Source organism: Zootoca vivipara, chromosome 3 (genome assembly GCF_963506605.1).
Source record: "Zootoca vivipara chromosome 3, rZooViv1.1, whole genome shotgun sequence".
In the NCBI taxonomy this organism is placed as follows: Eukaryota; Metazoa; Chordata; class Lepidosauria; order Squamata; family Lacertidae; genus Zootoca; species Zootoca vivipara.
In genome coordinates, this window is record NC_083278.1 from 64506677 (window position 1) to 64532303 (window position 25627).

Genomic DNA, 25627 nt, shown 5'->3' on the forward strand with positions numbered 1-25627 from the left:
GATATATTCAAGGCAGGATATGATGGTGTGCACACATTAAAGTAACTCATTTAAGAAAATGAATGTAATTGGTGCAACATCTAATCCGAGAGTCAAAGGGGAATGATTTTGCATAGAGCAGAACAGACCTGACATTGCATTAGAGCGTTCTGCAGTGAACAGCGCCATTCTTCTAGCATACTACAGACATGATCCCAGCGCATGTTCATCTGAGACAACCGTTCCTGCAGTTTCTTGTTTTCCTCACTGTCAGACTGCATGAATTCTGAGCTGCAAAGGTTGATGGACAAAATGATGGCTTTGCGGTTATCAACGGCCTTCTGTAGCTCCTTGGGGATTGAAGAGAGACGGGAGTAAGCTTTTTTACGGGAAACATGCTTGAAAATTCAAGAAGAAACAAGTTCCACTATCTCTTTTAAAGTTTCATAACTTAAAAGACAGTTACTGTGTCTTTATTTTTAAAAGTGATATGTCTGGCCTCTGACTAGAAAGAACCCATTTTTATAAATGGCTCCGATTTAATGTTTGCAGTAGAATTCAGAACAAACTAATAAAGCCTTATGGCACTTTTTTCATACTCCAGACGGTACACATAACCATAGCTGCCAAGTTTTCCCTTTTCTCGCGAGGAAGCCTATTCAGCATAAGGGAAAATCCCTTAAAAAAAGGGATAACTTGGCAGCTATGCACATAACCTGCTTTCAGACTGTTGCTATTTTTGGAGTGTGGGGGATTCAATTACACACTGGCAAATTCAGATCTCACAATTATAGTGGATTGGGAGGCCTTGTGCAAGAAATCTGCTTCCCCCCCCCAAAATGACTTTTTGACGGAAGTGAATGGAAATTGCACTGGAAAGTGTGGGATAGTAGTTGTTTTGATGCAATGTCGTCTAGTCTCTCATCAAACAAATGAGGATGAATGCTCATTAAATAGACATCATCATCTAGCTTTCCCTTAAACAAAATTAGGATCAATGCTCAATAAGCATGTCATCTGGAAGCAAGTATTTAAATAATTTGGGAAGGATTAAAGGTTGTGCTATGGCAATTGTTCCATCAGGATAAACATTTCTGTTTACTATGTGGAATGATCCCCCTCCCCTGCCCATGCTGTTCTGGAGGGTCTCCAGATTCCCCTAAACGAGTTTGGGGTGTGGGGATTGAGAAGGGGGAAAGCCCAACTATAGTAGTGGAACCCATTGTGGGCTAGTTAGTGGGAGTTGTTAGCTGAATCTGCCCCATACAACTTCAAAAAAGTAAAAAAGTGTGAATGTCAAAAAGCTGAGACAGATAGTGTGCTGTGTCCTGGACTAGTCTAATTTAGAACAAGCCTCTGAATTTCACATCAAAGAGGGAATTACCTGTCTCTAGAGCAAATGAATTGATGTCATCATTTGGCTTAGCTGAAGTACTGGAGCCTTAGTTTATGAGGCTTTAATTCAAGCCAATTCAGGCCCAAAGGAAATATTAATGCCAGATTCATGTAAGGAAATTATCCTCTGGATATTCTGGAAACAGCTATGGGCCCACCTGGAGAAGTATCTCATACACACATAAGATACACTGTTAAACTCATTCATACCTAGAGTGTAGGCATTAGTCCCTGTCTGACAAATTCCAAAAGAAAAAATATTAACCAAAAGGAAGTCTGATGTTGACCATACTGTGCACTGGTAAACAAGCAGAGTTCTTTGCTTGGTTCTCTCAAAATGCCATGAATTTAGCTGATCTGAGTTGGCAGCCTCATAGTGCTCCTTGTAAAGAATGCCTGGTTGCCCTCCCCTTGGCTTGCCTCTTTAGAGCAAAATCTTCTGTCAACCATCTTAACCATCTGCCACCTTGAGTGTCTTTGGAGAAAGATGTGGGATATGAAGAGAATGAATGAATGAATAATAAAATGAATATAAACACTGGCATACTGCACGACTTAAAGAAGAAGAAGAAAACTCCAATGAAATTGACTATCATAGCCTTTCATTTCCAGTCCTTTAGTATATGAAGAAGCGCAGGGTCCAGAAACTGGCAGTGCTTTTTCAAAAGGAGCTGAAATGGCACCTCACAAAAATAAAGCATATTAGAAAATCAACAGAAAAGAAGACCAGGAATTAGAACCTACCTTCAGTTTTTTAATCCGCAGCTCAATGGTTTGTATATCCGTGCTGAGATCAAGGCAACACAGTTGTTCCAACTCTTCTTCAGTTTCTCCAAGCCAAACCCAGATGCTGTTTAGGTCAGAACTAAATTGCTGCCATTGCTGAAGATTCTGTTTCATCCTCAGTTCTTTACTTAAGGCCTGGGCCTGGATTAACTCCCACCGATCAATCACACCTAAAGGGAAAAAGGTTTCTCTGTAAGAGCAACTTCCTGCCTGACTCCCCCGCCCCCTGCCATATTCCACCACACGTTAGCATGATCAAGAAACAAAATCTAGGGTGAAGATGTGCAGACAGAGGCAAGTTAAATTCTGGGGTGACCAGGGACTCATTTAGTTTCCATTCCAATAGTAACCCCTGAGGACACTCATATAAGTGAATGCCTGCCACCCAGTCTTAGAATGAAAAGTAATGCACTGAGCTTGGGGGCTGCCTGGACCAAATACCACTGATAGGGGCACCATGGAGGAAAGAATGTGTACAGAGCTCACAGAGAGACATTCAGAGTCCCTTCTAGTTAAGGCTGAGCAAGGCTCTGGTGGTACTGATGGTGCAGAAGTTTTCTGAAAGCCTAACTTTGGGCTAACTTAGTTGCTAAGTGTTTTGAAATCCTCATGGTTATTTATGTTCTCTCTAGATTTAATAATTTGAGGGCAGGAAGCAAGAGTGTCAACTTGGCCCCACGACCATGGATGCCTGGGGCCGTGGGTTACATGCAGTGTGCATGGCCCTGGCACTGAAATTTGTGGGTGCCCGGACCCTTCATGTGCAATTTTGTGGGTGCTCGGGCACCCGGGGAGTTGGCACCTATGGCAGGAAGCATTTCCCTCACTCTGAAATGGCTTCAGGACTATGGTACACATAGTTATACTGCACCCATTATAGTGGACATTTTGTTAGGAAACGTAGATTCTGTATTTACTCTACCGTGTTTCTCAAAAAATAAGACACCGTCTTATATTTATTTTTCCTCAAAAAAATACACGGTGGCTTATTTTCAGGGGATGTCTTATTTTTTTTATTAAGTATGGTACAGTTTAACCTACAAGGTTAAACTGCCTATCACTATGGCTTATTTTCGGGGTATGGCTTATTTTAGGAGAAACACGGCATATATACGCTGTTAATTGATAAAGTAATAGCCCAAATAAGACAATTCTCACAGAAGGAGTTGTGCTGATTAATTTACCACAGCATCCAAAAATTGCACTAATCATTATCATGACATGCTAAATTAACTAATGAAAGGGGTGGTTACTATGCTGTTTTCATTAAGGGCTATAACGAAGCTTCACACAAGCAAATCAGTCTGAGAATTTCCCACCAGATTCAATTAACTGTGACACTCACTCCCCTGGCTCCACCATTACAAAAAGTTCCAGACTCCAAGGCAAAAATCTTAAAACAAAAACAAAAACCCACTTCTAATTTCAGGTTGAGATTCATGTTATTTTTTAATTGCATGACTGCTATGACAGAAATCAATAAAGCTTCCTCTCATCTTGGTGACTGCTACCCAGACCTCCAGTAGCACTTATATTTGATCAGCCTGTTAATTTGTATTAAATATGGAGCTTTGCTCTCTTCATCCATAACCTAAAAACCACACCCCCAATAAGCATTACAGTAAGCCTGCAACTTATGTGGGGGTTACATTCATGCCTAAAGTGAAAATCAAGTATAGTCAAAACCAGTGCTTTTTTCCCTGGCAGTACTCAAGGGTAGACACTACCGGCACCTTTTCTTCTAGAAGAAAAGCATTGCTTACAAATGTGGCATTTACTGTAATAACTTCATGCTGAGTACCAGGACCTATTTTTCTAGAAGAAAAGCACTGGGACTCAAAATCCATTGGAGTTGAATGGCGGGTGGGATTGCCAAAGTCATTGCCCTCAGAACCCCACCCCCTTTCTGCCTGTTGTTTGTTTGTTTTGCCATGCACATGAAGCTGAAGGCACACAAGTAAAATGTGTGTAAGTTGTGGGCTTACTGTATTCCAGTTTGTTCATAAATTCCATTTCAGTTAGCTCACTTCGATCCACTGCCTCAACATAAACCAAGACGGAAGCAGCACCAAGTTTCTGAGATATACTATTTTAAAAAAATCTATAACAACATTCAACATTTGCTGGGAACATATATTAAGTAAGTGCCATGCAGGAAAAACAGCAGTGCAAGCTCATGCCTGTTTCTCACAGAAAGCCCCACTGACCTCAGTGGGACTTACTCCCTATCTAAGTGTGCATAGAGGAGTCTACCCTAAGAGCTTCAAGGAAAATACTTGATTTATAAGTATTTTATAAGGCACCATCTTATAAAGACCCATAAAGTCATTTCATACAATCCATTAAATTTAAAATAGACAGTGTGTCACCCTGATACAAGTCTTTAAACAAAGTCATTAGGAAATTACTCGCATCAGCCTCTTGAATCTCTCTCCCTCAGAATGAGTGGAACAACTTAAGCCAGCTTCCATAAATATTGTCTCAAGAATGAAATTGGATAAGAGCCCCAGAAAACTGTTGTCATCCTGATGTACCAATGATATTGTGTGTCCCATGATCAAACAGTGAACCGAAGATTCCAAAAGATTGTGCAATCCCCTGCTAATTTCTTGGTAAAGACCATTAACCAAAGCTGCCACTGCAGTCTCGGTGCTGCTCCAAAATCAGATTGTAAAGAATCCAAAAAACAGCTGTCACCCAGATGTGCAAACGGTATACGATGTGCTTCCATGGTTCAATGCTGCACGTCATTATCACTTGTTTTCCTCACATTTCAAGTTCAGTTCTGAATATTACTTACCGGCTGTTTGTGTCTCCGTGCTATTCAGGTTAATAAATCCAGACAGCTTCTCCTCTTCCTCTTTCAGTTTGTGCTCAAGTCTTCTTACTGAATCTATGCTCCCACTGCATTCACCCAGAAGTTTCATCTGTTTGAAAAACAGAGAAACCACTTCTCATTATTCATGACCATGCTGGAGAAACAACAGAACTAAGAGCAAAATCCTAGGAATGTTTACTCAGAAGCAAGAAGAAGAGTAAGAAGTAAGTCCCACTGAGTTTAATACATGGGATTATATCTTAAGATTCTAACTACAAAACAATGTGCCTACTATTTCTTCATATAAGTCATTCCATGATGTGGTAGGTAGAACTCCACTTTCTCAATGGTTTGAAAATTTTGTATGGCTATCCCCTTGTTTTAATGGCAATTAAACACAAGAAAGAGAGTGATTATGGGTCAACAGAAATGTTTTTGCTATTGCTGGAATTCCAGCTATTTAACTAAGAAACTAATGCAGAGTATAAAGATGAAGGAGCTAAAACTGAGACCACAGTTCGCTTTTAACAGGCACTTCAGGAATTATTGTTAATGTTTTCTTTAGTGAGATGTGGGTTGTTGCTGAGCAAGTACTAAATCTACAGTAATTCACCAGACTGGGATCTAAAAACCCTTGGAAAAACCCCACTTAAGGTGTACATCCAGTGCAATTTTTAAAAGAAAGATTGCAAAGGGTTGCACTAGATGACTCTCATGGTCTCTTCCAACACTACAATTCTAGGATTTCATGCATCACAAACTGTTTTTGAGAGATCAGTTTCAAAAGAGGTTTCCTGTGTGATATGGTGGTGGCGGCAGCTGTCCAGGAGTCCCCTGCACAAGCAGAACTAGTTGCATGGCTCACTGTATCCTTGCCCACCTGTCCAGATCATAGTTCACCATGTCACACAAATCTTCAAAATGTTGGTGTGTGTGTGTGTGTGTGTGTGTGTGTGTGTGTGTTACTGTTGCCTCTCCTTTCCCTCTGCTGTCTCCCCAGCACTGATTTATTAAGTTGCTGTTTTTTTCATAAGTTACCAGCTCTATTCTTCCCTGCCTGTGTCTGCTTTCCATTGCAGCTCCTGACTGCTGGAATGCTCTTCCTCCTTTCATTTTGGCGTTCAAGAAATCTGAGGAGGAATCTGTTCACTCCCAGATCCTTTACCCCCCCCCCCCTAGTATTGTCCTGTTTTTAATTATTTTTCAAGCCTTGCTTGTCTTTGTATGGATTTAGCTTTAGGTGGCACACATGTACCCCCCCCCCCCAAAAAAAAAATCTGAAGGAAAAAAGCTTCAAAAGGAGAACTCTACAACTCTACAAACAGCCCTATCATAGCACAGAATGCCGAGAGACTGAGAGGGTGTGGGGGAAACCCTGAGATGGAGAAATAGAACAGAGTGGTTGAACAGGAGGAAAGAGAAAATGTACATGGAAGAAACAACACCATCATCTGGGTTGATCACTTCCTGGTTCACACTAAGAAGTTATTTTAACTGTCTCTAGGGAGGGAAGAAAAAGTTGCCCAATGATATCAGTGTAGAACCCAAAACATTTAATGCACCTAAACCAGGTGCGAGTGACTTCAAACTCTAAAGGCAGGAAAGAATTTCTACCAGTTCTCAGTTTTTATTCAGTGTGAGACATTTAAGAAACAACCCTGATAAGGAAAATTCCAAAGCAAAGCAGTTCACTGTCCCTAAATTATTAGCCTAAAGTAGCTATTCCCAGAAAAGAGTGACTTATAACAGCCCAGAAGTGTACGGTATCTCTCACACTGTGAGTCAGACTCTAGGTGATTTACTGTGTTGTCCAGAGGTATTAGATCCATACTGCAAGCTGGGCTGAAGCTGATAGTACCTTACAACAATCCTGCAGTGTTATCCATTGCTTTCTCCGCCCACCCCTGTTCCCACAATTCAGATTGGGCTGACAAAATAGTATACAAAAATCCCGCAGTACAAATCATTTTTATATCTATTGCAAGTAGAAGTGATAGGCTGACAAGAGTGGTTTTCCTGTGGTGTAGCACACTGTTAATATTGCAATCCAGAGGTGGGATTACTTAAATTTACTCAGTCCAAATCAATCACTTAATTGCTGGGGGAAACCTCACGCTCCATTGACTTCCATGCATAGTGGCTGCAGTTAATATGCAACAACTAAAAGGAATAATAAATTTTACATTTGATGGAAGGAACTATATCTGATGCGAACTTTCACCCCCTCCCCCACAAACCCCATCAGCAACTGGCTCAGGTAAGACACACACACTACAAATAGCAGCAACATTTTTGTTGTGGTACCTCATTTGTTTTTCTTATGTAACCACATTGTGTGCATTGCGATGATCCATAACCGCAATGGTTATTTGCATGCTGAAACACAACACTTGTATCTTCTACCAATATAAACCTGACAAACCAGGCTGTAGCCTGTGATAACTTGTGCCACAAAGTATATTGGTGTCACAGGACCTTATAATTTTTTGCTGGCTCTTTAACTCAAGGACAGTTATTTTATGTCCAGCCACCAGGGGGCTAAGCTCACAATACTTACATAGCCTTTGTAGCTAGAATCTAGTTCCGGCCCTGTTGGCGTTTTACTGCGGATTATGTTCTCCGTTTGCTGTATTTGGAAACGGCTGGTGTCTAAGGCCTTGTCAAGCTGTCGGATGTGTGTTTCTAAGGAACACGGTTCTCCTGTAGAAAATATAGACAGATAGATGTTGCCAAACCAACAAATTGAAATGTCTCAGTGAGAAGGAGAAAAAACTGAAGGTGGTGCTACTAGGTTTGAAAGCATGACAAAGAGTTAATTACAATAGCATGCAGGTGACAATTAGATTTGTAACTATTGTACAAACATATCTGCAACTATGTTGGTTAGTGTGTGTACTGAGAAATGAAGAATTTTTAGGCAGGACCTATCAGGAAAATTCAATTCCCAAAAACAATTCTGGAAGACCAAGCACTCTGCACTCGTTTCATTGTATCCTCAGACATTTTGCAGTATTTGTGCTAAGCAGGCAACTGGTAAGAGCCTAGAAACTGCTGCACTCCCTACACACCCTGTATAAATGTTGGGGAAGTTTATAGTCTCAGCGTGCACATACACATTTACTTGAGAGTAAGTCCCTCTGAATTCAAAAGGGCTAACTTTTGAGTACGTATATTCCTGCGTATAAGGCTACTTTTTAACCCAGGAAAATCTTCTCAAAAGTCGGGGGGTCATCTTATACGCCGGGTCGTATTTCTTATACGGCGAGTATATCCCAAACTCTATATTTTAACTGGAAAAGTTGGGGGTCGTCTTATACGCCCAGTCGTATTATACGCCAGAATATAGATGTGTATAAAAAGGTAAAGGGACCCCTGACCGTCAGGTGCAGTCACAAACGACTCTGGGGTTGCGGCGCTCATCTCGCTTTACTGGCCAAGGGAGCTGGCGTACAGCTTCCGGGTCATGTGGCCAGCATGACAAAGCCGCTTCTGGCGAACCAGAGTAGCGCACAGAAATGCCGTTTACCTTCCCTACTTGCACTTTGATGTGCTTTCGAACTGCTAGGAGGGCAGGAGCTGGGACCGAGCAACGGGAGCTCATCCCGTTGCGGGGATTTGAACCGCTGACCTTCCGATCGGCAAGCCCTAGGCTCTGTGGTTTAGACCACAGCGCCACCCACGTGTATACCCATGTGTACAGCGTTGTACAAATAAATAAAGTTTTCTTATATTTTCCTGAAAACTCGAAAATAGTTGTAATGCCTCTGAGCATTACTGCTAATTTTCTGGTATGGCAAGAAGGGATTATGCTAAAACTCATGGAAATCAGGAAGCACATGGCCTTCAACAGTAAATTAAACTGTAAAGCAGTGCAGTGACCATAGGACAAATCTTTTGCTGTGGAAAATGACTTAAAAACTCCTCCATTAAAGCCATTTCAGGGTGCCTTATTTCTTCTACAGAAATATTGGGCAATAGCCTGTATCTTACTAATATTGTGATATTTCAAACTGTGCAAGAGGGTTAGAGAATGTAGAATCAGAGAGGGAGATGTTATCCTATTTTCACACCCTCTTCTCCCAATCCTCCCAAGCTGATTCATTCTGGGGTGTGTGTGTGGAATGTTAGTGATAATGCACATCAGATTTGTTTAAGGAAGATGTAAGTCAGAGGCTCTGGCTTTTGAGCAGTGTGTTATCCTAAATATCCTTTTACCTGTGATTCTATGATTTCTATCTCCCACCTCTCCCCAGGAAGCACAAGTTACATGAATGGCATATTCCCCCTCAACTCATAGGCTATGCAACAGGAATATTAATACCATTATTCTAAGCAGAATACTAAATATATAAGCAAATATCCTTATTTTCTATCAACACGCTGGTACTGATATGTGAGGAAGAGTGGCTGGGATAAGTAGTGACTAAGAAAGCAGATGTGCCAAGAAAGAAGAAAGTGTTATTGGTGGTTTAGGTCTGACAGTCTATATGATTTCTGTTGCCTACCATAGACATTTCTAAGAGCATTTTCAGTAAGTTTTATATAGGCCTCGGGGCTCCCAGGGATCACTATATCTGGAAAAATAAAACACAACCCAAAATGACTGCTTATCAACAATTATTTCACTCTCCTTTCTTTCAGGCACTGAATCTCCCAAAAGGAGAGTAAACCACCAGTTCTACTGCTTTTGAGACATTAACTGAAATTAATCTTTGCGGATTCTCCAAAAATGGTTCAAGGATCCAAGTGAAACAGGCAATAAGGAGAAACCCAAATGTTCAATTACAGTACATGATGAGAGACCAGAACTGTGTATTTCAGTAGGACCAAACGTGCATCTTCTTGTACTTCTGGTAATGAATCCTCATGAACAGCAGCCTATTCTGTGACTTTAATTTGTTTTAACTGCATTTATTTATTTATTTATTTAAAATAGTTCTAGCCCACCCTGGGACCTACTGGTGAACAGCATCTGGGATCAGCATGCTGGGTAAGGTCAGCCTTTAGTCTGACCGACCTAGCAGGGATGTTCTTGTAATTCCCAGCTAAATCTCAGTTTTTGTATTGTTAGGAGTATGTATAACTGATTACACATGCTTCCTGTTTGACATGGAAATCAGTGTTTTGTAACTATGTATTAGGCCAGGACACAAAAATATAAATCAGGCTTAGGTTTGTGGCAGATATGCTCACTTTTTAAAGCCTCATTAAATTCCATAGTACTATGGAAACACTCACAGGATCAAGTTGACGCCATCCTTTTACCTCTGCTGCACTGTCCCACAGAAACTGTCTTATTAAAATATTCTGCATGTTGTTATTTTCTAGGACCAGCATGATCACACAGGTAAGCATGTTTAACCCATGAGTCTTAAGAGTAAAAATGGCACTGATGTCAACTCCTGTCTTACCTAAACAAGGGGTGTGCCTGCTCCTTTTTGAACATGGCACCCATGAGTTTGCCTCCACAGACCTTAGCTGTGTGCTAGGCAAGGCAGTGTGGGGTGATTTTTCACACATCACTGTGGTGGCTTGGAATACAGCAGCTGGCATTGCAGAAGCATCCCCTTTACTAGTTCAACACATGGGGGCTAATTAAAAATGAAATTCATCAAAGTTCATGAGACTAGGCCCTGAACCACAATGTCTTCAAGCCCAGCTATTAACTAACCTCAAAGTTTTCCAAGAACATTTGCCTTCCGTGACTGCTATGACTAATAGGGTAGTGCCAGCTAATCTATTCTGTCTGAAAAAATCTCTTCCAGTTCCTTCTCTGACAGTCTATGAAAATTTCCTAAAAAGCAACCATATGTCAGAGCTGGTCATGTAACTGGAAACTTTATGCCAAGAACTAGGGCAATAAAGGTCAGCAGCAGAAGTCCTGGGGGGGACGGGACCCAGCCCCATTTCATCTGATTTAGAAATGTCTCTGCAGAGCTGTATAAAGGGATTAGAGATGAGTGAGTGATTATACCTGCTAGGCTTGCTGCTCCTCTGAGATAAAACTCTTTGTCTTCTTGCCCCTCCACTTCTTCAGAATGCAACGCTCTAGAAACGGCCGTCTCCAGGTCTCGGCTCAGGTCATAGTCATGATCCCATTCCAAGGGGATGGAATCTACACTAGCAGGAGTGTCACGTCCTGACCTTTCACTTCGGAGAGGCTGGGGAAGAGACAGTGAGAGGTTGGAGGAAGGGTGTGGGGAGAGGACACTGTCTGCAGATTTGTCATGCCAGTGTATGTCAGAAAGATCTCCCGCTTCATCCAGGTCCACTTCGCGATCAGAGAGGTCATGCTCATCATCTGTGAGCTAGAAGGAAACATTAAAGAGTCAATTAATAGTCTTCTCAGTGGACCAGTGCTAGTTCTAGCTAGGTCAGTAAGATAAAAGTGTCATTGCGTAACATTCAAACTCACAACATTCTCATTATGCTTCTTTCTTTTCTGGTTTTATGGGTGTGTTGTTGTTTTTAAAACTCCCATATAACACTAATAAAATAAGCTAAAAATAAGCATGTCTTGTATGTTTAGTACTCATCTCTATGGCTGCCTTTCAGGTAATTGTCTCTGTTAGATAACATCTCCTTCCAGTCAGGAAATTTACTGCAGTATCTCGGAAATGAGCCCAAATAGTCATGCATTTGGACCAGGACTAGGTCCTTTTCTTTCATCTTCTGAAAAAAGCAGTCTGATTTCCAAATATTTCTTATGTACTTCTCTTTTGCATTTTCAGCCTGAAAACTTAAATGAATAATGATGCCTATTTAGATTTAGAAGTGTACCTTTCTGCATAGACACAAAATAATGGTCCAGTGGGATCCACTGTGCAGTCCATTATGGATTGTGTAGCTCTGATCTTGCAAATTTCATGCTTATGCATTCACAAAGCTTTAAATTTACCATACTGAATGTCCTACCTCTGTAAGGCTTTAAACAATTGCTTATGGTGGGGGGGGGGGGACTTACCGGGAGGCGGATTAGTTTTTTATGATACCGTTCAACTCGGCCAAAGACCTCCTGGCAGTATCGCCGAAGCTCATCAAGCTCTTCTTCAATGACAGCTGCATCCAGAGGCTCACTTTTTTCTATCAGCTGCTCACCCTGGGCAATGATCTGTTCAATTTTGTTGTTGTTCAATGATATCTCCTGCTGAAAGGCCTACATAGCATAGGTATAATGACATTTTAAGGGGGGGGGGGATGTTTCCAGTAAACATATTAATTAAAAGATCATTATACCACCTGTTATTTAAATGCAGATATTTCAAGACAGTTCAGATAACCATTAAACCGGTTCATTTACTGAGAATGTTGTATCTATAAAACATTTATATTATGGAGAGTATCTAAATCAGTCTTCTGTAACCTAGTGCTCTCCAGATCTCTCGGGACTTCAACTCCCATCAGTCCTCACCAGCACTGGCTAGGGATGATGGAAGTGGTAATTCCAAACATCTGTGGGGCACCAGGTTGCTGAAGCCTGGTATACAACAAGCACCCAGCTGACCAGGCAGTTGATTATCCCATAGGTAAACAAAATAGAAGGAAGAACATAAAGATTCTCAAGCCATGCTCTTGCATTGTCAAGCTGCTTAAGAAGCTGATCAAAAAAGATAATGTATATTGTATTCTATTTTATTTTGTTATTATACACCACCTGGAAATAACACACAGAGATCCTGCATTCCTAATCTGTTGTTAGTTGGTGACAATTTCACTTTTATTTAAGTTCTTTCAGACTCAGGTGCATACCAAGGTTTTATAATATTTAAACAGTTATCAGTGTAAACAAAATATAAGTGTTTTTTGAGGCACCATCTACAACACAGTTGTTCAGTCATGGTGCCTTCAGCAATAGCCCAAAAGATATAATTTGTGGGCAAGTTCAGACAGAAGAGGTGATCCCATCTACTGCCGGGAGTCTATATTCAGTTCTGTCACCACACACACCTGAGTCCTGGAACAAAAGTATCCTTAGTTGTTTTATACTGCAGAGCTAATGCAAAATAGGCACACAGGTGAAAAGTCAACTTGACTTCAAAACAAAACAAAACAAAACAAAACAAAACAAAACATGCCACTAGTATCATAGGACCAACCTAGACATTTGGCAGAAGACATGAATCCAGGAACTCCTCTGAGTATGGGGAACCACAACTGCCACCAAGAGAAGCAATGACAATGGACCCTTAATCTTTGCTCCATCTACTGTTTCCCACTGTGACGTGGAAGGGAAGGGCTGTGGCTCAGTGGCAGAACACATACTTTACAAAAGGTCCCAGGTTCAATCCCCAGAATCTCCATGTAGGGATGGAAATATTCACTGTCTGAAAGCCTTCAGAGCTGTTGTCACTCAATGTGGATAATGCTACACTAGATGGACCAATGGCCTGATTCAGTATAAGGCAACTTCCATATGAGAATCTTTAGTTAGGACAAAGCTTGGGTGCTGTCCAACCGAAATGTCCCATCAGCTCAAAAATGTTCACTTGTGCAAAGGGACCTTCTCCTCTCTACTCCCCTGTGTGCACCTTGTCCCCTCTCCATATCTGCTGTGGAGGGTTGAGGGTAAATCCAGTACAGATTTAGGGAGCACGCGGGGGAGGTGGTGCTCTTGGGCAAGTGGAAATCCTTGCACTGATGGAAGGCTTACTTGGTGCTACTTTAGATACAACCCAGTGATTTGTGCTGGGCATTTCTCCATCTCTTCTCTAAATATGGGTAAAGAAAAGCAACTCGTGAACAAACAATTAAACTTTCAGATGTCATCTGTTTGCTTTCGCATGTCAGAACTGATTTACTTGATGTGGACTGAGAATCCCACTTAGTGCTTTCCTTTCCATTTTCATGTTTATGAAACTTGCCTTGAATAAACCTTTTAAATAATGTGTAAAGTGCTTATTGGGTTTGTTTGTTTTTGTTACTGTGTGTATAGGTTGTATCTCTATACCTTGAGCTGCTTTATCTTGGCCTGAACATCACACTCTGAGAAATGTTCAATATTGGTTAACTGTAGATCCATCTCTGTAAGCCAGACTAGAATGCTGTCCCGTGCCGTCTCAAACTCCTCACGCTGACCAATGAAATGCTAAAAAAGGAAATAAACCTGATTTAAATGCTTATAGCTTTTCAACTTTACCAAAAGAACTTAAATAAAACCACCACAAGCACCACATCAATTAATAAAACTGCAATGTTCTCAACAGCAACCCCCCCCCATCCAAAAATATACCACCATAAGGAATGAACTACGAATGGAGAAATACTTTAAGTCTTCGGAGGATGGAGGTCACTCGCTTTTGTAAATTGTCCCATCTCTGGTTTCCTTCATGGACCATCTGCTTGAGGCTGCAAGCAGAGTCAGTGCGGTTCTCTCGGGCCAAGCGGCGGTACTGCTTGTTAATCAGTTCCAGCTGAGTCAGGCTTTCGTGAACTTGCCGCTGAAAAGCCTACAAGAATAGCAGCAACAAAAGAGCCTATTAGAGCACTGGCCTCTGTAAATCATGGTTTGTATTTTCCTTTTCCTTGACCTTGGCAACAGTACCACAGAACAGATCTTTGTAGATGGAAATTACTATCAAGGATATTACAGTACATGCATGTATGAAGGGGTAATTGAAGAAGTGACTTTTGATTGGTGCTACAATATTCTACTAAGAATAAATCAGTTCAGTTTTCCCTTAAGTGAATCCAGAGCTACACAACACATGTGATACTGGGATGTGACCGGATGAGAACAAAAGTGCTGCATCCTGTTTTCACAGTGGCCAATAAGATGCCTATGGGAAGCTTGCATGCAGGGTACAACACCATTCTCTCCATTTGTGAGTCTCATATGATCAAAACCTTTTTTGTTATGGGAATTCAAGGATTGAGATAGGATGTTGGGCAGTAATCATTTATGATCCTACAAAATATCCTCTTGGAAAACTAAGTAGATGGTGTGTGTGTGTGTGTGCGTGTGTGTGTGTGTTTGGGTGTGCTAAATCAACACCGGGAGTGGGAATGAATTTTCCATTACAAGAAATTGGCTAAAGAGGCTAGTCATAATTTTTCCGTTGTCCTGTAGCTTGGTGTTTTTCCTCGAGTTATTAAAAGTTTTGAAGCAGCAAAAATCCCCACAGGATTCTTCCCATAAATTAACAACTCAGGCTTAATGTCAATACAGAACGTAGAAAGGGGGATAAAAGAAGAGAAGAGAGTTTTCAAATGCAATGGAAATGGTAATCAGAGGAACAAAACATGTGTTAAGATCAGCAAAGTATCTCTTACAGAAACAAAATGCACCTGTCTCTAAATGTATCACAAATACATTTTGTAACAGGCAGTCCTTATGTCTAGTGAATCACAGCTGCGATGTAATCTGTTAGTAACTTTTGTTCAAAGGCTGGACAGTTGCACATGCTTTCAAGCTCTCAGTGCTGTATTAAACAAGAACGTGTTTCTATATTGACTTTAGCAACCTCGTTTACAGTGAAGATCAAGAAATATCTTCTCAGAATTAAGTCACACAGTCACAAAAATGAATTAAGTCATTTAGACTTGTTCCTAGGTGAGTTTAAGCTTGAAGCCCCAGTCTCTGGTTAATGGCAATGGCATGAGTGAGAACCGTCAGCTAAGCTAGAATTTTAGAATCCTCATCCTGATAATCAACCAAAAGCAGCATTAAGGACATAATCAGAGAAACTCAAGACCAGGCAAAGGCAACCTCAGCCCTCCATATGTTTTGGGACTACAATTCCCATCATCCCTGACCACTGGTCCTGTTAGCTAGGAATCATGGGAGTTGTAGGCCAAAAATATCTGGAGGGTTGAGGTTGCCTATGCCTGCTCAAGACCAATCTTGATAACCATTTTTTTATTTACTTTCAAATGGTACATGCAAACTCTACAAAAAAGACCAATGTATGGTTTTTTAAAACCTTGTGGTGTGACTATTCACAAACAAGGAGAGGCTCCTGTGCCTTTAAGAAACTATATATAGAAGGTGGAATTTCAGAAAGCGATGCTGTTCCTCTTCTACACAATTGTTACAGGAATCTCACCCTCTTTTGCCTTTTGTCACCTTAAATCCTTATTCTGTGACAGAATATAGAAATAGTGAATGAAAGAAAAGTTCCAAAGCCAACTAGAATGATTTTGGGAGCTTTTTAGTGAACAGTTAATTTTTTTCCTACAGTAATTATACAATTCAGCATGTAGGAAGGGGAAAGTGATTTGAAACAGTTGGGATAAAAGGAGATGAGACAAAAATTACAGGACACTAGCTTCAAGATGAAATCAAGCCAGTTTTAATAAGAAAGGCTAATTAAACTATACTTGGTTGAGTTTCAGTGGAAATCATTAACTATATGAATCTTCAGTGAATTAGGGGCAGAAGAAATGAGTAAGAAGAAAAGTTTGAAGAACTTTTTTCTTCAGAGAAATTGATTACACATCCTGCAAACCTAATAATGCATATGAGTGTTTGCATGATGAAGTCCTACTTGGAAGAGCATGGCAATAGTTTGCAAATGAAATGGAAGAGAAAAGGAAGGATGGTGGGAAATTACAAATTTTTAAAAATAAAAACTTGCGTGAAATTGGATGGTAAGGAATGTTTTGAACTGTTCTCTACATACCGGGTAGTACAATCAGAAAACTCATAGTGTTGGTTTACATGAAATATTTTCAGTCCCCTAAATCATGCCAATTAGAGCTAGTTAGCTGCTTCCTGGTTCAGGCAAAGCTTGCTTGCTTGCATTGAAATTGGCAAACTATGGTTTGCATATACTCTCCCAACCAGAATTAGAAACTATATTTTGAAGCTGTTTTCCAATACTGGTATGAAGGTTAAAAATTACCTATGGTGAATTAAGCAGTAACTAAAGACCCTAGGGACGCAGGTGGCACTGTGGGTCAGAGCCTAGGGCTTGCTGATCAGGTTGGGGGTTCGAATCCCTGCAACGGGGTGAGCTCCCGTTGCTCGGTCCCAGCTCCTGCCAACCTAGCAGCTTGAAAGCACGTCAAAGTGCAAGTAGATAAATAGGTACTGCTCCAAGCGGGAAGGTAAACGGCGTTTCTGTGCGCTGCTCTGGTTCGCCAGAAGCAGCTTTGTCATGCTGGCCACATGACCTGGAAGCTGTACACTGGCTCCCTCGGCCAATAACGCGAGATGAGCGCCGCAACCCCAGAGTCGGTCACGACTGGACCTAATGGTCAGGGGTCCCTTTACCTTAAAGACTCTTGAGGGCCTGAAGTAAAGACATATTCCCATTCATTCAAAGCATGGTTTGGAGATTTGGAAACAATGGCTACATTCACACATATTGCTAACTCACTGTTTAGCATTCATGCATGAGCCTTGTGCACACTCCTCTTGCCACTTCTCTCAAGGATGAGACTAGAACAGGCATCCCCAAACTGCGGTCCTCCAGATGTTTTGGCCTACAACTCCCATGATCCCTAGCTAACAGGACCAGTGGTCAGGGGTGATGGGAATTGTAGTCCAAAACATCTGGACGGCCGAAGTTTGGGGATGCCTGGACTAGAAGCTTTTGCTTCCAATTTTCAACTAACCATGGATACTTGTTAGGCTGGAACCATCAACTGTGATTGGTGTTGAAATACAGTTTAGGAAAACAAGCCAGTATTAACCAGATTTGAAGCTAGCTTGTTTACTTAACTCAGAGTTAACGCTAACTAGTTTGTCTGGTTTAGGACTTAAGAATTAACTACAGTGAGTTAAAAACAGAAGGGAAAACATCCCATTTCCTTCTTGTAGCCGTGCTAAAGGAGGGGTGGGTGGGCAGAAGAAACTGAGGCCTATAGCATTATGGAAAGAGTGACCTGTCTTTTTCTCTAGCCAATTATTTCTCATGAGATGGCTGCAAAAGTATTAATCATTCTATATTAATGAAGAACTTCCCTATCAAGTAACATGTTCTCTGACAGGGCAAGAACACGCTCGCTGCTGTAATAGGATCAAAAGGTAATATATTTCAAATGTAACAAGTCACCTCAAATTTCTTTAGTTCTTCCTTAGCAACCGTGTACAGTACGCCAGAAGAACTAGGGAAAGCAGCTGTTCTTTCAGAAATTTTTAGCCAATCTTCAAAGCGAGAATAATCATCCAGGAACTTTTGCCACAGTCGCCATGTCTCTTCAATCCTGAAGCAGAAAATGAAAAATGAGGATAGGCTGTGATTCACTTTATTGATTTTTCAACTTCTTATTTACTTCACCAGCTGCAACAGGGAAATAAGGGTGCATGCCCAAGCAAACAACAGTTGCACAGAACAATAACTGATTCTTAACCAAAGCTTGACAGTAAGTTTGATTAACAAGCAACATAAATTGCTGGCTGAGCTGGAGCAAGACAGCTGTGGGCTGTTGTTTTTTTCTCTTTATACATGGCAAATTCTCATTTGGAATTCATATAAAAATTGTAAGATGTTTATAATAAGGGTACCATAAACCAAGTGCTGAGCAGAATAGGTCCAGAAATGCAATCTTGCTTTTACAAACTACAGCTGCTCTCCGATGATTTCTGAGCACAAAAAGAAACTTTCTCAGTGCACTAAACACTGTAGTTGCCCAATGTTGAATTTAAGGGACAAAACATCCTGGAGGCTTCCTTTCACTAGCACATGAATTGGTATATCCAGCATGCAGTATAGCAAATTACTAATCATACAGGGACTCACAGCATTAAACTGTAAGTCATCAATGGAAAATAAAATGGTCATCAAGATACTTATGAATGGGTTTTAAAACAACAACAACAACAACAACCCAACATCCCCAAAACATTCACTGTGATGTTGGAAACTACCTTATATTGAGATCAACCACCCATCTAGCTCAGCATTGTCTACACAGCCTGGCAATGGCTCTCTGGGGTTTTAGAGAAGTGTTTCCCAGCCCTGAGTGGATATGCTAGAGATTGAACCTGGGATCTTTCATGCAAAACATATGTTTTCAGGATGTGCAGCAGTAACAGATTCCTTGAACTATATAGGCACAATCAGATTGCTTGAACTATATGCACACAACTCTATTGGCCCATCTTTTGAGATCCAGCCCAAAGATTTGGGCCAAGATCCAGCAGCAGATACTCTGTTGAATACAGAACTGACAAGGTTTCATCCATTCTAAGAAATACGGTATTGAGGATCATCTGAGGACTCTCTGGGTCAAGTGCTTACTTGAGTCGCCTTTCCATTGACATAGCACAGATGTTCCGCCATCTTCGGTCCAGGTTCCGTGTGGCCTGCTGGATGGAGTCACATTCTGTTTCAGTGGCACAAGCGTCACAGTCATGGAGCAGAACTTCACAAAGGTTGAGGACAGATGCAACTCCAGTGCTATGTTTCTCTATGTCCCTTTGCAGCTCCTATAGGTCAACAGATGAACTTGTAAACATCTTAGACAAAACAGGAGGCAAGCTTAAAAAAATATGCAGCAGAAGCAAGCAAGGCAAACTTGGAACAGAAATGGATGAAAGCAACCAATTTGGCAATTGATTACAAAAAAAGCCATTCTGATGAGTGGCTATCAACTTGTCCAACAGTTTTTGACTCAGATTCTAAGTGCATGTACTGAAAAGTAAGGTCCAGTGAAATAGTGACATTTAGGGAAGAGAGGGAAGCTGTCATTCACATACCTACCCACCTTTGTTCTTCTAAAGTAAAAGTAAAGCAAAGCCTTTTGTATTAGCTATATTAGCACAAATAGTTTTTCTTAAAAAAGAAGGAAAAAGTTATGCTGATAACATTGATATACAAATTATGGATTACACAAAGTAAGCACTCATTTCTTTCAATTTAATACTGAGTATATCTAGGAGCAGTTCTTTGAAAATCCTCTCATACCTCTCTGCTGAATTATGAAATAACAGTCCTTATACAATCAAATGAATTGAATTTCTGAGTAACTTCTCTTTCAGGTGTCAGACAACTGAGTGGCACTTCAAAGCACCAAAAGTGCTTCCCTGCAACGACTTGATTTGAAAACTAAAATTGTCTTTGTTTAGCCTTTATCGTCACTTCTCTATCATTTAACAGCTGGGAACTTATTGTGGCAAGTAATTAGCATAGTTTATACAAACCTTAAAGTCTGGAATTAAAGGGAGTTATGTTAAACTAAGTTTTGCAATATTTAATATGCCAACAAAGGCAAGTAGCTTAATTTTAATCACTAGTGAACATTTATGATTAACAAATATTGGGTTTTGTTTATCAAATCAGAGCCTAATTGATCTAGAAAAATTTTCTAGTAACATTTCACAAAACTGTGCAAGTGTGCATCTTCAACAGGACCGTGTTAACTTTGACAGGATTTGTCCCAGACAAGAATTATTGATGTGAACAATGGTGAGTAAAACTGGTGAATTCTGGGTTGTATCTGCTATGTTGTGCCATATATACATCTTTCATGGTCCCATATGATCCCTGTTTGGAAGAATATGGATAAATATAGACTATATTATTTTAAAATACAGGCTAAGGATGGTATGTGTTCCTCAAGGGCCAGCTTTGGCTGGAAACAATTCAATAGATAAAAAGGTTAGTGTGAGATGCATGTGTGGTATACATAGTGATATATGCAGTTCAAAAGGAAATTACTAAATGGATGGATGGCTGGGTCATATGGCAATAGAATCATCCTCATAAAAGAAGCTAACCCTAAGCATGTGATTCAACAGTTTACAGTATCCCATTTGGACTGAACTTGAACAGTAAGTACAACAACAAATTTGAGATTACTGAAAATTTCTAAATCCTGGAGTTATTCTTGTGAAACATGTAGTAATATAAACATGTTTTCATGGAAGGCAATCTTACTCAGCCATGAGTGATCACCGAAGAAAGAAAGAAACTCAGAGTAGGCCACTGAAATTAACAACAATGACTGAGTTATGTCCATTAGTTTCAACTCTGTACCCTTTGACTGTGGGGTACAAATTCAACCCATTTTAGATACATTGCTATGCCAATGTATAATTGTGAATAAATGGTACCTAGTTTTACTTTGAATATATTAGTACTAGTGTCTGGGCAAAGCTGCAGAGTCACACTCCACTCCAAAACTCCCACACAATGAAAAGCTAATTACAGCAGAAGCTGACATTCTAGACACAACATCACAGTGCCTTACCTCATTTGGTAGCAATTTGGTAGGGTCAGTGAGCAGTTCCATGTTGACAGCAGAAGACTCTATCAGAGTAATGCTATAAGCATCACCTGCCATGAAATTTAAGGGCATCTTCCTCTCACTGCCCTCTTGCTGGATACAGCAGGCCCAAGCCTGTACCACACTTGGATCACTCTCACCTTTGTGCAATGGGGAGTGTGGGTGTTTCATGATTTTTTTGTTCTTCTACCTCAGATTTTTGTTTTACCTGCTGCTCATTTAGTTTCCTTTGAATCTCCTCGGAATCACATGTTTCATAGACAATGGGCTTGGACAATTCTGACTCAATGTGGGCAAGCCAAGATCTCAAGATGCTCATGTTCTTATCCAACTGCTGGACTGCCACCAGGGTCTCCTTCAGCTTCTTCATCCTGCAAGATCACAGGCAAGATTATGAGTATGTTACTAAATAGTCTGCATTGTTAAACAGCATATCTATTCTCATGATTTTCTGTACAGAAGTAGTTGGGCTTTTACATCTGAACACCACGCTCTTAGGTACAAATATTATAAACAAGGGCCTATACTTTTAACAAAATGTATCTTATTTCATGACCACATCTCTTATTACAGTTTGAAGATACAGAAGGCACTGCCAAGTAGGAAAACATTTTTGTGAGATTAATATACATAGAAAAAACTGAAATTTATCTTTACAAACCCTATTTCTGAAGTCTTGGACTCTACAGCTCAGTTCTTAGAACACACTGTGAGTATTAAACAAAACAACAAAATGCTTTCAGATGTAAGAGTAAATTGTAGCATTATTTTTTACAGTAGCACTACTCTTTTTACAATAGAAGTAGTTCTTTCAAGATGCAGTGCTGTTAAGAGAAAGAAAAGACTTATTGGTACCCATTTTGGTCCAAGTAGTGTTTGCCGTTGATAATAGCCACCATAACTTTTATCTTGATTAGCACACAAATGAGCTATTATTCAGAATTCTTCAGGTTATTTTTTCTTAGTGCAACAACTGTGTAGTTGTTATGGGGAATCCAGACCTCTTTAATCAGTGCATAACTTTTCATGTGGGGCTATCACATTTTTCCCAACCCAAGATTGCACTATTTTGCTAACATTTTAATCTGTAACAACATAATTGATGCAGAACAGTGTTTTGTCTTTTGTGGTTAAGCTATATCCACAACGAACCGTTGGCACAACTCAAACAAAAGCTGGATATAAAACAGAAAAAACTTGGCCCTAAAAATCTTTGGGCCAATTTATTTTGCTTATTTTTTCTTCCCTGTACAATTAAGTACTTCTTTACTCCCACATACAGGATTGCATAGAAAACAGGTGTGGGCTTTCAGCACTTATACTTCTCCATAGGACCTTCCACATGATGGAAGGGATCATGGGGAGAAAAGAAGTGGCTGGTTCACATATTCAAACAGCCATTTGTCAACTTCGGTAAGAACAGATTTACTAATCTGCAGGGGCCTTTATTGAAACCTTGTTAGAAGTACACTGGTGCATAAAGAGAAAATTAACAATTCTGTTTGGCTGTTTTTGGAACATAACTTTCATAAGCAATAATACAATTTCACTTTGTTTCCCAAGGGCTAAAGCATGTTATATTAAATTGTATTTTTTTCTCATTCAAATCTAAATTTAAAACAATATTATTATTTATAATAAGCACTCTTAATCACACACACAAATAAAAGAAGTGCTTTCTAAAATTTTCTCCAAAATCCCGGTAGTGGCTGAGTGTTATATAAACAAACTGCTCTTCTCACAACATAAATGTGATAGTCAACTGAAGGCTGAAGGATTTTGAAAGAAATATTACCTAGAAGCAGAACATATCCAGTTATGTTTAGAAAACCAAGTACTATTTGTCACAATGACACACAAAATGCGCCCAAAGGATTTACTTTGATTTTACAACTTTCATTTTCTTCATGACAGCAAATCTATCAAATATTTCTAAAGCAAAATATGTTACATACAATTTCACCCCTATTAGCCTTGAAAAAGACTAGCAAGGAAAGTTAGTGAAGGCAGATGAAGCAATTATTTTCAAAACAAGAAAAATAATGAACAAACTTATAGGCGATTTACATGGATTCCCCCCTCCCCCCAGGAAACAATTTCCCTTTAATTATCAGATTCCTGATAAAAGATATTCCAGAGTGTTTTTACAGTGTTCAATTACAGGGCGCAGAAGGGACCGGTCCTGTTACCTTTTCTGATAGGTCCCTTAGCACCCTATTTGAATGGGAATGCTCATTAACTTTGGGGGCAACCCCCTCAAATATTTTATTGGGGGGCCAAAGGGACCTCAGCCCCTAGGAATTGGCTCCTGTGTTTAGATGGCCATAGCAGGCATAATTTGGTTTAAAATGGTTGTGGTGGGGAGAGTGTCCAGAAGATAGGATTTCACTGAAGGCTCTTTCTCCCCTCCCCAATGTGAGCCTTGGATATTGCCCTCTGAATATAACATATAACATATTCCAAAAAGTATATGCAATAGTTGCCTTTTCAGACCCAAAGTGCTGGAATAGGTGCCAGTCTGTCAGGAGAGAGCAACCTAAACCAAAAGGTACGTAGGTCCACTCTGTGCATGTGCAGCTTTTAGAATCTTTAGCTTGACAGATCCCAATTTGATCTCCAAGCATTGTTTTCCCATCATGCCTGAACACCCTAGAGCTGCTGCTGTGCGGTCGCATGGAAAGGGTGTGGCTTACCTACTACGCTCACAGACGGTCTCAATTAAAAAGCAAATCGGTAGATAAGTCACAATCATGCATTCTCACCCTGTAATTGTGAAGCATTCACAGTGCAAATTTGCACGATTGCAGGTGGAGCTAAAAGCACTGTACCTTGAAATAAAAATAAAGTGAAGCCAGAAGAGAAAAAGACTTACTTAGATCTACAGAGGGATTGGAAAAAGGCACAATTCCTGCTTTGCTGGTTGGTTAATATATGAAACAGCAATACCGAAAACAGATTAAAAGTAAAAATAAGGTAAGAAATAAAAGCATTGAGACTAATTGCGGCATTTTCCTTATTTCTAATTTCTATATTCTTGGGGGCGGGGGCAGGGAAAGCAAACACTTGGGTGCTCCTCTAGACATTTTTGCAGGTTTTTCTGGCAACAAACCAGGCAGCTTTCCATCTCTGCCTGAAGGAAAGTGTGAATTAAATAAACACTTTTAAGTTTTAAACACCAGCAACTGAACCAAAACCTCACGTTGTAAACCTGCTTTGACTTAGGTAAGCTTAGAATCAAAGTCTGAGGGATATATCCACAGATTATGTAGAAATCATGACAGAGCTATCAATAGCTTCTCATTCATCAAATGGCAAATCCCTTGACTAAGCCTAGCAACATAATTTGTGCTTCAAACCACATGGAAAATAAACATGTGCCCATAGGCTTCCTCTAGCCGTTTTGCTCTCTGCTTGAATCAGGGCTTACAGGATTTGTTTGCATGCATGTTATCTAGGAAACACAGTTGCGTGGGAACAAGGACACATACTAACTCAAATAGATGTGCAGGTAAATGTCATGAAAGACAATGGAACGAATGCAGTTCTTGTTGTGTGTATGTTAGCTGCAGCACAGCTGCAGACACTGTAGCCTCTATCTCCTTTGAGGTAAATATGCAACAATAACCTTGGGAGTCAGTGTTCTAGGAAAACATGCAGCGATTCTGAAAATCCCTAGGCATGCTGCTTTAAGAAGCTTGGTCTAAGTCCTTTCTCTTGCTTCAGAGAGCTCATGTTCAAAATAGCAGCTTGAAATCATCACATGATAGGTTTAAACAAGGTTATATACATTTAGCAAGCCTGATACACAAGTACAGTAAGTCCCCTGTGACTTGCTGTACATTCCTTACAGCCCACATCTTAACCATTTGACCTTGCTCACTTTCTAATCTAATTGTCCAGGGTCATTATTCTTTATTAACAAATAACTTTAAAAGTAACATTATATTTGCATTACAACAACTAGTTAAATCCTAAATAATCTGGCATTTTTATATCATTTTAAGAATGCATGTGTGGGGAATTTTTTGGTACCATTAAACACTATGATATTTCTTTTTAGACAAATACATGTCTTAAAGTATTTTTTATACTGAACATGCATTTACTATTATTCAAGTGCACTACATTGTATCATGAAGTCATCGAATCATGATTAAGCCAGACAGCTGGCTTCTAATAATAACTTGAAATGTTTTTTTAAAATAAATAAATAAATAAGAAGTTTAAGGTTCTTTCAGATTTCCTCCCAGCTTTATTTCAATTCTACAAGGTATAACCATACAGGTCTTAAGGTGGCTTTAGAAAAAAAGCAAGTTGGATTCAGAAAACATATCTATATATCTAGAACTTAAAGCACTGAAGAAGAAGAAAATAAATCTGTTTCCTAGTTGACTGAGAAGGCTGTATTGCAGCAGCTCTGATACAGTTCTCTCATAATAACATTCTCTTAGGAAATAAGTAACACATAAAATGCTATGT

At 40.0% G+C, this 25627-nt stretch overlaps 1 protein-coding gene across 11 annotated transcripts in view; it reads right to left on the bottom strand.

Annotated features, from left to right (window-relative positions):
* SYNE1 (spectrin repeat containing nuclear envelope protein 1) overlaps window positions 1–25627 on the bottom strand; it is a 293499-nt gene that overhangs the window by 16211 nt on the left and 251661 nt on the right. For 8 of the 11 annotated variants that reach the window (XM_060272764.1, XM_060272762.1, XM_060272760.1 and 5 more), the window contains 12 exons: window positions 21357–21519; window positions 19162–19349; window positions 17974–18124; window positions 14242–14424; window positions 13926–14063; window positions 11943–12134; window positions 10953–11286; window positions 9484–9552; window positions 7536–7678; window positions 4961–5087; window positions 2119–2330; window positions 129–329 (listed from right to left, as the gene is read on the bottom strand). In XM_060272764.1, coding sequence (XP_060128747.1) covers window positions 129–329; window positions 2119–2330; window positions 4961–5087; window positions 7536–7678; window positions 9484–9552; window positions 10953–11286; window positions 11943–12134; window positions 13926–14063; window positions 14242–14424; window positions 17974–18124; window positions 19162–19349; window positions 21357–21519 — 2101 coding nt within the window. The remainder of the gene's footprint in view (window positions 1–128; window positions 330–2118; window positions 2331–4960; window positions 5088–7535; window positions 7679–9483; window positions 9553–10952; window positions 11287–11942; window positions 12135–13925; window positions 14064–14241; window positions 14425–17973; window positions 18125–19161; window positions 19350–21356; window positions 21520–25627) is intronic. The other 3 variants (XM_060272759.1, XM_060272758.1, XM_060272761.1) reach the window with 2 other exon arrangements.